This window comes from Barbus barbus, assembly GCF_936440315.1.
Source record: "Barbus barbus genome assembly, chromosome: 5".
In the NCBI taxonomy this organism is placed as follows: domain Eukaryota; kingdom Metazoa; phylum Chordata; class Actinopteri; order Cypriniformes; family Cyprinidae; genus Barbus; species Barbus barbus.
Genome location: NC_136733.1, coordinates 18,045,365 through 18,057,377, shown reverse-complemented (window position 1 = coordinate 18,057,377; position 12,013 = coordinate 18,045,365). Strand labels below are relative to the sequence as shown.

The 12,013-nt window shown below is 40.1% G+C and overlaps 1 protein-coding gene across 2 annotated transcripts in view; it reads right to left on the bottom strand.

The window, feature by feature from the left end:
- Positions 1–11,157, bottom strand: part of dnm1b (dynamin 1b) — a gene marked incomplete at its 3' end in the record, with an annotated part of 44,407 nt that extends 33,250 nt beyond the window's left edge. For both annotated transcript variants that reach the window (XM_079417925.1, XM_079417924.1), the window contains exons 1-4: positions 10,801–11,157; positions 1,163–1,236; positions 327–476; positions 6–209 (exon numbers count right to left, since the gene is read on the bottom strand). In XM_079417925.1, coding sequence (XP_079274051.1) covers positions 6–209; positions 327–476; positions 1,163–1,236; positions 10,801–10,961 — 589 coding nt within the window. In that variant the 5' untranslated portion in view covers positions 10,962–11,157. The remainder of the gene's footprint in view (positions 1–5; positions 210–326; positions 477–1,162; positions 1,237–10,800) is intronic.
- Positions 11,158–12,013: the final 856 nt, after the last annotated feature.

The window sequence follows — 12,013 nt, the reverse complement described above, 5'->3', positions numbered from 1 at the left end:
CTCACCCTGAGGGTCCACCTCCTTGGCAATCTTAAGGGCATCTGAGTTGGCCAGGTCAGAGTTGGCCGGAGACACAGCCAGCAACAAGCAGTTCTCCTTAGTCACAAACTGCATTAGCATATCCCTGATCTGAAACTCAATGTCATTCGGCTGGTCCCCTACCGGCACTTTGGTCATCCCAGGCAAGTCCACAAGGGTGAGATTCAAAACTGGCGATAAAAACAAGGGGGGACAGGATTATATCTGATATTTTACAATGCATGGTTATATGTAACAGAATATTTAGATATGATCACGGTTAAATCTATGTGCATGAATGTAAGTACCATGAGGCGAACAGACGCGCAGATTGATAGGGACCGGTGAAATGCCTTTGTTTTGGCCAGTGATGCGATCTGTCTCTGCCTCAATTTCCTGACGAACCTCATCAAAATCTGTAAACTTCTTCCCTTTGCAATGCAGAAACTCAGCATATTCTGGAAATAAGCAATCAGAAAAGACATTTTAACAAAACTGCTTTTTAGTTTTGCCCTGAAGGAACACTTCACCCAAAAATACAAATTTGCTGAAAATGTATCACCTTGTTTATTCATCACATTATATCACTTGCTCACCAATTAATCCTCTGCAGTGAATGGGTGCCATCAGAATTAGAGTCCAAGCAGCTGATAAAAACATCACAATAATCCACAAGACTCCAGTCAATTAATTTACATCTTGTGAAGTGAACAGCTTCGAGTTTGTAAGAAACAAATCCATAATTAAGGTTTTATTTATATTGATTTTATTTATATATATTTTGGTTAGAAGTGATGGTTTTAATGTTAAAAATGCCTTAATGATGGATTTGTTTATTACTAACAGGCAGCTTTTCACTTCACAAGACATTAATTGAAGAACTGGAGTCGTGTGGATTACTTGTGGAAAATTGTGATGTTTTTATCAGACGGCACCCATTCATTGCAGAGGATCCAATGGTGAGCAAGAGATGTAATGCTAAATTTCTCCAAAACTTTTCTGGTGAAGAAACAAACTCATCTATTTGGATGGCCTGAGTACATTTTCAGCAAATTTTAATTTCTGGGTAACCTATTCTTTAAAAACATGCATTTAAAAACTACAGAGCTTCTTGGCTTCCTTCTAATGCAAGCGAGATATTTACCAGTAGGGCAGTTGATGAGCTGCAGCACTAGGGGGCGCCGAGTGACAATACCAGAGCCACGAGGCAGAAAATCTCTAAAAGGAAAAAGGCAGCATTCATTGAGTAACTTTGTTTACATAAAGAGATGTACATTTTCCTTTTAGACAATCTGAAGAATAAATCAGTGCAAAGCAATGCAAAAAAATAAAAATACTTCTATGTTTAAAACTGCTTTTACAAGTCAATGAAAGGTAATACATTTAATTACCGTGAATAAAAACTCTTCTCTCTTAATCTAATGATGACTCTCAGTGTATGTTCAGACTAAAACAGCTCATCCTGAAAAACAGATGTACTGACTTAATTAAAGACATGTCAGTACAAGTGCTGCTCTGGCAATTTACTGCATAACTCAGCTTTGTACTTGTTCTAGATATTAGTAGCACTAGATCAATTTTTCATACATGTCTGTTGCTAGTATATTCGTAACTAGGCCTCTCTTAATTATGAGATTTGGAGATAGGGTTGAAGAAAGAGCTCTCTAAGGAGTGTGAGAGAGCGCTGTCAGTTCTGGCCATTAGGCAGAAGTGCTTTCAACATTAGTGGATATGTTTAGAAAAAACATGTAATTGCATTTCACCACTGACCACCTTTATGGATTTCAAAGACTGGATGTTTAAAATAGCCTCTACACAATCTAATCTCTCTTTTCTAGGTAGCTAAAGTAATTTACGTTGTTTTTACAGTGCAATTATGTAATTCATATTGCCTGTGTTAACATAATAAAGTAATTATGATGGTTATATACAGGTATCTTATCATAATAGGTTCTCAAATAATCTCTTATCACCCTCATTGTGTTACATGTCTGTGTCTTCCCTTGTGACCTAGTTTTCCCCGTGTTGTGTAATTAGTCATTGTGTGCACCTGTCGGTCCTCATTATCTGCCCCTTTATAAGTTCCTGCGTGTGAATGTTAGTTTGTCGGTTATTATTTGAAGTTCTTGTGTATGTGCTGTTAACTGCTCCTCGTCGTGCGCTCCCTGTCCTGCACTACACGTAACAGAATAACCGACCGAAACAGTAAGATTGCGGCGTGTTTTTTCCCCGTTTTGTTTCCCGTTTTTTGCCAGTTTTTTTTATTTTTCGTTATGCTTGATCCTGCTGTCCTCCTGCTGGAGCAGGGGGACCGCTCTCTCGAGGACCACACCGAGGATTTCGTGTTCCTGGCGAATTATACGAGCTACCCGGACAGCTGCCTCTGCTCGTTTTATCAAACTGGACTGAACACCTCCACACGAGCGCAGTTGTCCGGGGACGGTCCTCGAGAGAGCCTCGCCGCATTCATCGAGTTGGTGCTGGTGTCTTGCAAATCGAAGCTCACCGTGGACATCGCAGATAATGACACCAGCCCCACTCGGGACCCAGTGCCCAGTCCTCTACCACCCCGCAGCGCGGAGCTGCCCGAGCCCACCGCAGACGGAGAGCCAGAGCCTGCCGCGGTCGTTGAGCCATCGCCATCAGGAGCGACAGAGCTGCTGATCGCCCTGGAGCCCAAGCCCCAAGTGTCTGACCAGGTGCGAGAGCCGGCAGTTCAAGCGATGGTGGATTCAGCTGTGGAGATCGCGGGGGCTATGGAACGCCTCGCCCACGGCACCACCGCTGGGGGTGAGCACGAACTGGACCTGGGAGACCTCATTGGCTTTCACCCTGACACACTCATCCTTAAGCCATCTCCCGAGTTATATTCCTGGGAATTTATCCCACCCAACCTCCCTCTCCCACCTCCTCTCATTGATCTGGTCCCCACTCCAACACCTTCATCGCCGGAGTTCGTCAGCCCCTCTTCTCACCATCTGTGGCGTGGGCTCGCCGCTGGTCTACCGATCTCCAGCTCCATTGGCGTTGAGTCTGGAGGATCCCTCATCTCCGCCCTCAGCCTCCGAGACCCAGACTCCGCCTCGGTCCTGCGATCCAGCTCCCTTGTCTCCACCAGAGCCCGTCAGTCCACCAGCTCCCTCGTCCCTCCGGCTCCGCCTTGGTCAGTCTTCCCCCTACCTCCACCTCAGGACTACAGTCCTCCGGCTATGCCTTGTCCCTTCGTCTCTCTGGCTCCATTGGGTTCCTCCTTCCCTCCAGCTCCACCTCAGTCCTCTGTCGCTCCGGCTCCGCCGCGGCCTTCCGGAACTCCGCCTTCACCAAGGTCGCCGAAGCCTCAGGTTCCGCCTTGGCCCTCCGGATCCTCGGCCTCACCCTGGCTCTTCGGCTCTCTGTCGCCACCTCGGGCTCCACCACCACCTGCTCTGCCGCCGTTGGTCGACCCCATGGAGTCGGCGGTCACTCCTCCACCATAGCTCCTCCCTCCATCGGCTCCTCCGTGGGCCACCATCGTGACTGCTCCTGGCTTCCCATTGGCTCCCTTTCTCCAGTCCCCCATGGACTTGTTATGCTCTGTGTGTGGCTTGTCTGCTCTCCTGCTCCACTTCCTCCTCCAGAGTGCCCACCCTCCCTCCTCAATTGGATTACGGCGCGAGGATGCGCCTTTCCAGGAGGGGGCGAAATGTTACATGTTTGTGTCTTCCCTTGTGACCTAGTTTTCCCCGTGTTGTGTAATTAGTAATTGTGTTCACCTGTCGGTCCTCGTTATCTGCCTCTTTATAAGTTCCTGCATGTGAATGTTAGTTTGTCGGTTATTATTTAAAGTTCTTGTGTATGTGCTGTTATCTCCTTGTATCTGTTCCTGGATTATATATATTAAAAGACTGTTTAACTGTTCCTGCTCCTCGTCGTGCACACTCCCTGTCCTGCACTACACGTTCCTTTTAGTTTTATGGCGCGCTACAGACCAACATTAACGGTGCAAACCACCACCTACAATATTGGAGTGTGTCAAATCTTGGCTTCATTGATCTTATCTTAAATTCTTCTAATAAGACCAGTTTTGTGCAAAAAATTCATTAATGCCTTAACATTTTTTGATGCACTGCTTAAGTTTTCTCCTTTCTTCAGTTTAACAGAACAAGCTCTACACTTTCTTTGCATTTACAAACCTCACATTTATCTGTGTTCACTTTGTTCATAAGAAATAATTTATTATTAAGTTTTGTGTGTCCTAACCGCAGTATTGTATAACTGATTTCTTATCTTGTATTTACTATTAATTATTTGAACTTTAATTACTTTTTGAGTATTCCCTTTGTTTATTTGTCTGAGTGAAACAGGCATTACATGTGTTTAACGCTTAGTAATGCTCAATAATTCAGGTAAAAATAACAAAAATAACATTTCTATTTAACGAAATTTGAAGTAAACATATGATAATCCACGTTTTTTCATTGTACACTTTTTTTCCCCACAGTGGATGCATAAAAGGCTCATATTCCATATTAAAGACCTAGACTTTGATTTGGTTGATTTTACAAACCTCCTGATAAAAAAAATGACAGTCAAATATTTTTATAATAACAGTATTATATGATGTAAAGTTATAAGCTGCCTGCATGTTAACAAGCAAACAATAGTTTTTATTATAAATCGTTTTTTAATGACTTTGTAAAAACCTTTTAAGACAGATCTTCTGTGAGCTCTGAGGTTATTAAATTATGTCACATGCTTCTGTTAAAACTGTCAGTCAACATAATTTCAACTTTAATAGCCACATTTCAGGTGAAGAATGACACTTCACATTATTCCTGAAGAGAAAGATCCACCTTGAGAGATTCACAGCAAATCAACCAGGAAGAAAGCAGCAGTTCAGCATCAGCCACCCACTCCAATGAAGCACTGTGAATAATGTAATCAAGCTGGTAATTGAATAAACAAGTCACTCTCTCATACTATTATATGTAAATATGTGTTTTTGAAAGCAGTCTCTTATTTGATCAAAAATACAGCAAAACACTGTGAAATAATATTTATTACAATTTACAATAACTGTTTAATTTTAATATATTTTAAAATGTAATTTATTCCTGTTATGAGTTGAAAATAAAATTTCAGACATATTAAGCGAATGGAAATAAAACTGTTGTCATAATACAATCACAGTGCCTAAAATTTTCTACATTCAGAATAGGTAAGTACTGGCATTGCAGAGTTTGGGGGTTGGTAATTTTTTCAAGGGACAGAACTCTTTATATATTTATATAATTATTTATTTAAATCTCTATTGAAAAAGTGTAAATATTTCAGGAACCATGACCACTGCAAAAAAACAAAAAAAAGGTGGCCACTGTTGCGCTCTATTCAAAAACAAAGCAGCATAAAACCAAACTTTCACAAGCATCCATGACCAGCTTAATGCTGCACTTATTGACAATTATTGCATTTATTGACACATAAACACAGTGTCTTATCTGCTCTTGCAGGCTGTTTAATGACATTCATACAGCAGCTGTGATATCCTGCTGCTTTCCGCTGGACTGCACCAGCACGTAATTAATTGTCACGTCATCATGGTGATAGGCCACATCAGCATGTGCCGCCGTTTTAAAGGCCATGTCTCATTCATAATGGCATCTGTCTGGTAAATTACACCATAAGTGTCAGTGTGGATGAGCTCATGTTCGTTCAACTCATTCATAAGTCCAAAGAACAGTTGTAACTATGTGGAAATGAATCAAGCATGAAAGAAACATCAGCTAAGATATTTCAAAGAATGTTTTTGTCCATACAGTGAGTTCCAAAACAAAACTGGACCTAAATAAATAAATAAAAATAAGGCCATTTTCTTTATTAAAGGGATAATTCACTCAAAAATGAAAATTCTGTCATCATATACTCACCCTAAGTTTTTGCAAACCTGTATAGATGAACACAAAAGAAGATATTTTAAAGAATGTTGGTAACTAAATAGTTTCTGGTCCCCATCGATTTCCATAGTATTTGTTTTCCCCTTACTATGGAACTCAGTGTGGGGACCAATTGACTGGTTACCCACATTCCTCAAAATATCTTCTATGTTTAACAGAAGAAAGAACTCGGAGGTTTGAAACAACTTGATGGTGTGTAAATGATGACAGAAGTTTCATTTTTGTGAGAACTATGGCTTTAAATCATTTACCAATCCTCGTGTTGCGCTAAACCTTCAAAATATCTTCCAAAAAATAATTTGGAACTAATTATTAAATGACAATTCTGTGATCAATCAAATGATTTTCCGATGAACGGTCCCTTTAAGGGCCACATATACAGTATACAGTTGTGAAAACTGTAAATCTAGCCAGGCAACACACCGCATTTCAAGCCAAACAGCTGTTCTTGTACAGCATTGTGAAGTCTGTCCTTGTAACAGCTGTGAGCATAGTACTGCCAGTCAATGGATCTGTTTGTGGCTGACAAGCTTGACAGACACTTTAGTGTCCACAGAGCTCACAGTGTAGCGTGACCAATAACACTGAGTGAAGGCCTTGCTGAATAACAATGCAGGTCTACGAGGCAGCGAAGAACGTCACAACGTTACGAGCTAGACTTAATAGCAACCTGCAAATGATGGGGATCTATGCATATTTTGACTCAAACACCCCTCTGTGTTGCAAATCCTTTTGACACATAAAACAAACATCCCTGATGGAAATACAAGCTTAAACAAACCTAAAGTGGTTTGCTGGTTTATCTAGTCTCTCCACAAGTGTTCAGCTGGTATAGCTGATCGGCCAGCTGGTCTACTAGCCTGAGCAATTGCCTAGAGCTATCAAACCACACCAGACTGAAGAGTTTGATGGCCAGCTAAGATTAGCAAAACATATTAGGCTGGTTTTCTTAACCCAGAGATCTTAACAGAGATCTAATGAGATAATTAGATTTGAATTTCCTTATACAAATAACAGCACTTGCACAAAGGGCAAGTGTTAAGCACCAGAGACGCTTTGTTGTTGTCATGACACTTAGAGTACGTTATTTTCTATCAGCTGTGCAATTCACCGTGAAATAAATCCAAGAAAATATGAATACAATGACATAATCACTCGTATTATGAAATGTGAACATTCTAACAATGCCAAGTCAATGATTGATTTTCTAACTTTAATTTGAAATTTCTTTTAAGTGGGAAACTTTAGAACTATCTACATAATGAAGTTTAAATGAAGCTGAATTAATTGCTTACTGTGTCTCTTACAATTAACACCTTCACAGATTTTGAAAGAACTGTCCTTGGTCCTGAACACAAGCAAAGCTCAACTGGCTGTGAGCCAAACACAAAATATTGATGCTGTTGAAGATGAAGGATGTTAATTAGTAAACCTGGGGCAGGTATAGGTCTATATTGGATAAAATATGTGCAATAAAATAGCAAACTCACTGAGGACTGAAGTAATGGCTACTGAAAATTCAGCTTTACCATTACAGAAATAAATTAATTAAAAAGAATAGTTATTTTGAATTGTAATAATATTACACAGTATTGCTGTTTTTAACGCATTTCGGATCAAATAAATTTAATCTTAGTTAACATAAGACACATCTTTCAAAAACATTTAGAAATCTTAACTACCTCAAACTTTTGAACGGTAGTGCACACATCCACACAGAATTTACCACCAACATTACCCCTAGTTATAAAACAATGGAATGGAATTAAATTTTAGTTTAAGCAACAGCAAGAGATGATCTGTCTCAGAGAGTCATATAAATGAGCAGATATAACACATACAATATACATTTTGTCATCATTTATTGAGCCGAATGTTGTTCCAAACCTGTATGACTTCCTTCCATGGATCACAAAAGGCAAAATGACAGCTCAGTCAACATTCACTTTCATTGCATGGACAAAAGATGCAATCAAATACTAGTTTGGAGCAACATGATGGTGAGTAAATGATTACAAAATTTTCATTTTGGGTGACCTAATCATTTAAAGGATCAAATCGTCCCAAGAATATTGCCTTCAACTTATTCACAAAATTCCATTAGCATTCCTTCAGGATTTTGACTAGAGTGAACAGAAACTAACAGCAGGAAAGTGTCATGAGTCCGGCCCTGCAGTTCTTCATTTCTCCACCAGAGGTCACCATCTCCCATACTCCCGGACTCCATTCCCCTAACTCCACACACCTGTTGCATATCACACACACCTGTCACAAATAGGCCTGTCACGATAACAAATTTTGCTGGACGATAAATTGTCCAAGAAATTATCGCGATAAACGATAATATTGTCGATCTGAGACCATTTTTATCTAGAATAATGATAATGGCATAATAATGCACATACACCTTTCAAAATTCAATAAACGTTTATTTCCAAAGACTATTTAACACTGAAAATGGAAAACATTTTAAATATCCACAATAACAATGAACAAAACAACCAAAAACAATAAAAGCAATGGACTCTCAGTCTCTGTTAACAAAAAATGCACTTGAATAAATACCAAAAACAATAAATAAAATGGATGTAAACAAAATTGCACTTCAAAAAATATTAAACAATAGGCGCAACATGCATTCCATAACAGGCAAAACTGCCTGTTAGGACCTTTGTAAACAAACAAACAAAAAAGCCTCAAGCCATATGCAAAAAACTGTAGCTTTTTTATTTCCCATCTGGGAAAACTGCAACGGATGATGATTTTTTTTATTTATTTATTTTTTATTTACTGCAACGGATGATTGTGTTTTAGGTGCATGTGCATGTTTGTTGTGTTACCGGTTTTAGTCGATACTGTTTTAAAACAAATGCGACATACCGGCTCGCTCAGGTTAAGTGGTTCACCACGGTCATTCGGTTTGAATCCGAAGTGCTCCCACACTGAAGCTGTCGCGTTTGGCTTTGAAACCAATTCCATGTCACAACTTGCGTCTCGTCTTTTCGCTCTTCTCTGCAGTCGCCTCAAGCACTCCCGCCTTCCCACACAAAGTCCATGTGACTGACAAGCGCCGCCTCCCCACACAAAAGACAATGCAACTGACAAGAGGGTTCACTTCTCCTACGCTAAGGAAACGAGAGTTGTCATTCAGTCGCGGATAACAAACAAGTATGCAAATTAAATTATCGCGGCCGGAAAATTATCGAGGTCATTTTTTTTTATCGTGCGATTAATCGATTTATCGACTATCGCGACAGGCCTAGTCACAAATTACACTCCCAGCTGTTCCCCATTCTCATGGGCTGTATCCGAAATCGCCCCTATACCCTCAAATAGTGCACTATTTGAGGGGACAGCCATTTTAAGTGGTGTTCGAAACCATAGTGGATGTTCTCGAGTGCACTCATTCAATCCCACAATGCACCGCAAAAACGAGTGTACAAGCCATGTACACTCAACGGCTAGAGAATCCCCAGAATGCACTGAGAGAGTCGCGCACCGAGTGAATTCCCGCGTCTCACCAGAAGATGGCGCCCACAGCTGAATCATCCATTCATTGATTTTAGAAGCGCTCGTCCACGGCGTAATACAACACAGGTACAAAACACTATTAGGGTTTATACATAATTTCCGTGACTGAGTTCTAGATAAATCCTTCAATCTTACTATTGGAGCTGCCCGTACCAAATTATTATTTAACAGGAAGCAAACTATGCAAAAGCGGCAGTCCTTCCGGTGCACTTAGTGTCCGAATTCACTCACTCGTTTTCATTCACTCCTTCAAGTGAACTATATGAGTGGACTAATGTAGGGAATAGTGAATGAGGGTATAGGGGGCGATTTCGGATACAGCCATGGACTATTTATACAACACACTCCCACTGCTCTGTCTGGGTGAATTAGTTGTAATTTATTGTAATTGTTTGTAGTGTTTGTTCATCACTGCAGATACATGCACTGTGTTGCCGACTTGTATCCCATTCTTTATACTGCTTTGTTTTTTGCCTTGTTGGCATTTTGGTTTATTAAATATATCCTTACCTGCACTTGGACCCAGTCTTTTCCACAGTGCTCTCTCAGTGTTCCGTGACAGAAAGACAATAGGCCTGTGGCTCAAATATGACCCTCTGACACCCGATACAAGCAACCACTGAACATTAAATCCTTGACTTAGATCATTTTTATATCAGCAGCCTCTAAATGTCTTTATACCTTTTATATACAAAACCCTGAAAACAGTCGAATGGAAACATAACATCATTATCTGAAGCATACGTGATTAGCTGTTATTCTAGCTTGTAAATTAAAAATATGACACAATATTTCATACAAAAATATTTTTCGTCCTAATAAAGCTCGCTCGCGCATATGATGCCCAAAAATCTTGGTGGGTTGGCAGCTCGCTAGTATGACGGCTTCGCAAGGACACACACACACACACACACACATCAGCCATGAGCATCATTCTCTGTCACTCTTCTTTACAAGGCTGCTGTCTAAAACAAATGTACTGCATGTCGAGAGACCGAGGCAAGGTTCGTGGGCTGCTTGTCTCGCATTAAGTAAATCATGGTAAAATAGCTTTATTTTGTCAGTTAAAGGACAATGCATACCAAATGCAGCTGATTTATAAGCGTATGTTATGATACCTCACAGCCTTGAATAACTAACTCGATATTATGATAAATAAACTTTGGTTTTGGTACGCATGCATTATAAGTATAACGTTAATTACTGAATATGCTTGTGTCCAGTGCAGAAAGGCAAATTAATGACACATGAATACTGGATACACGATGCAAGTAACGTTAGAGTGATGCAGCACATCAATTTGTCATCAGTCACTTACTTCCCAACAAAGTTCTCCAGAACCGAGCTTTTCCCAGCACTTTGGCCGCCGACCACTGCGATCTGAGGAAGGTCCAGGGTGGCATTTTGTCCGATGGCAGAGAAGGCGTCCTGCAGTCTGTTTACCAGAGGAATCAAGTCCTCCATTCCCCGATTGCCCATCTTGTGAGATAAATAACAGGCTCTATTTCACAGTGAATGAAAAACCGATGTAATCGTTCCTGAATGGAGCCCTAATTGGTAGGCCCCGAAATATCTAAAAGCTGTCCCCTGCAGCGTGTCCTTCAATTTTCCAGGCACCTTGGCGTATCGACATACGTCCTCCTCCCTATGCGCTGCTCCCTGTCTGTTCACCACCGCTATGAGATCGGCGGCTGCTGCTACTGCTGGAGCTGGAGCGATGCAGCGCTGAAGCGCTGGATGCTGCATTACCTTCACCAGCCACTGGGGGCGCACGACATAATCAGCATAAGGCATGAAGATGTTTAGTTCATATTCCTAAAACTTGGAGGAAAATTTGCATTTTCAATCCATAATATGGGTTTTGCTTACAAAAGAGTTTTTGGATTTTAAGACTAAAATAATGTTTATAGCTAGTTAACATTAATAGCTAACATGAGCCTACTTAAAGAGTGCGTTTTCATACCTCAAACATGAATTTGACGAACCGTAACATTAAAAACTTTGATCAATGTTCTTGTTAGGGTCTCTCAAAGTTCTGAACCAGCATTATTCTAGAACGTTCATTCAAACTGTTATCTGGTCTTTAACAACGTTCTCAAGACGCTAGCACAAAAACATTGTTTCTACATAATTAGAAAAAACAAAACATAATTTCTAAAAAATTTATGAAGAAAAAAATTTAGTTGCACGTTTGTCTGGTTTAGAGAACATTTCAAGGTAACATTCCTAAAATTTTAACAAAAAATGAAATTGAACTTTCCATTTAATGTCATCTTCGACATTTATATAACCAAGAAAACTCCCCTTTTTGAAGCATTTAAAACCTTTTTGAATGTTCAGAGAAAATGCAGAAATAATGTTATCATGATTTACATGTAATGGGATTTTTAGCAAAACGTGCTTAGTGTATGGCAAGCCGTCTTAACATTTAATCTATTAGCACTAGTATCTAATTTAATGCTACTAGTACTTATTTTTTTTAGATACTAGTATCTTTTCCATTAAGTACTAGTACTTATTCATGAGCTACT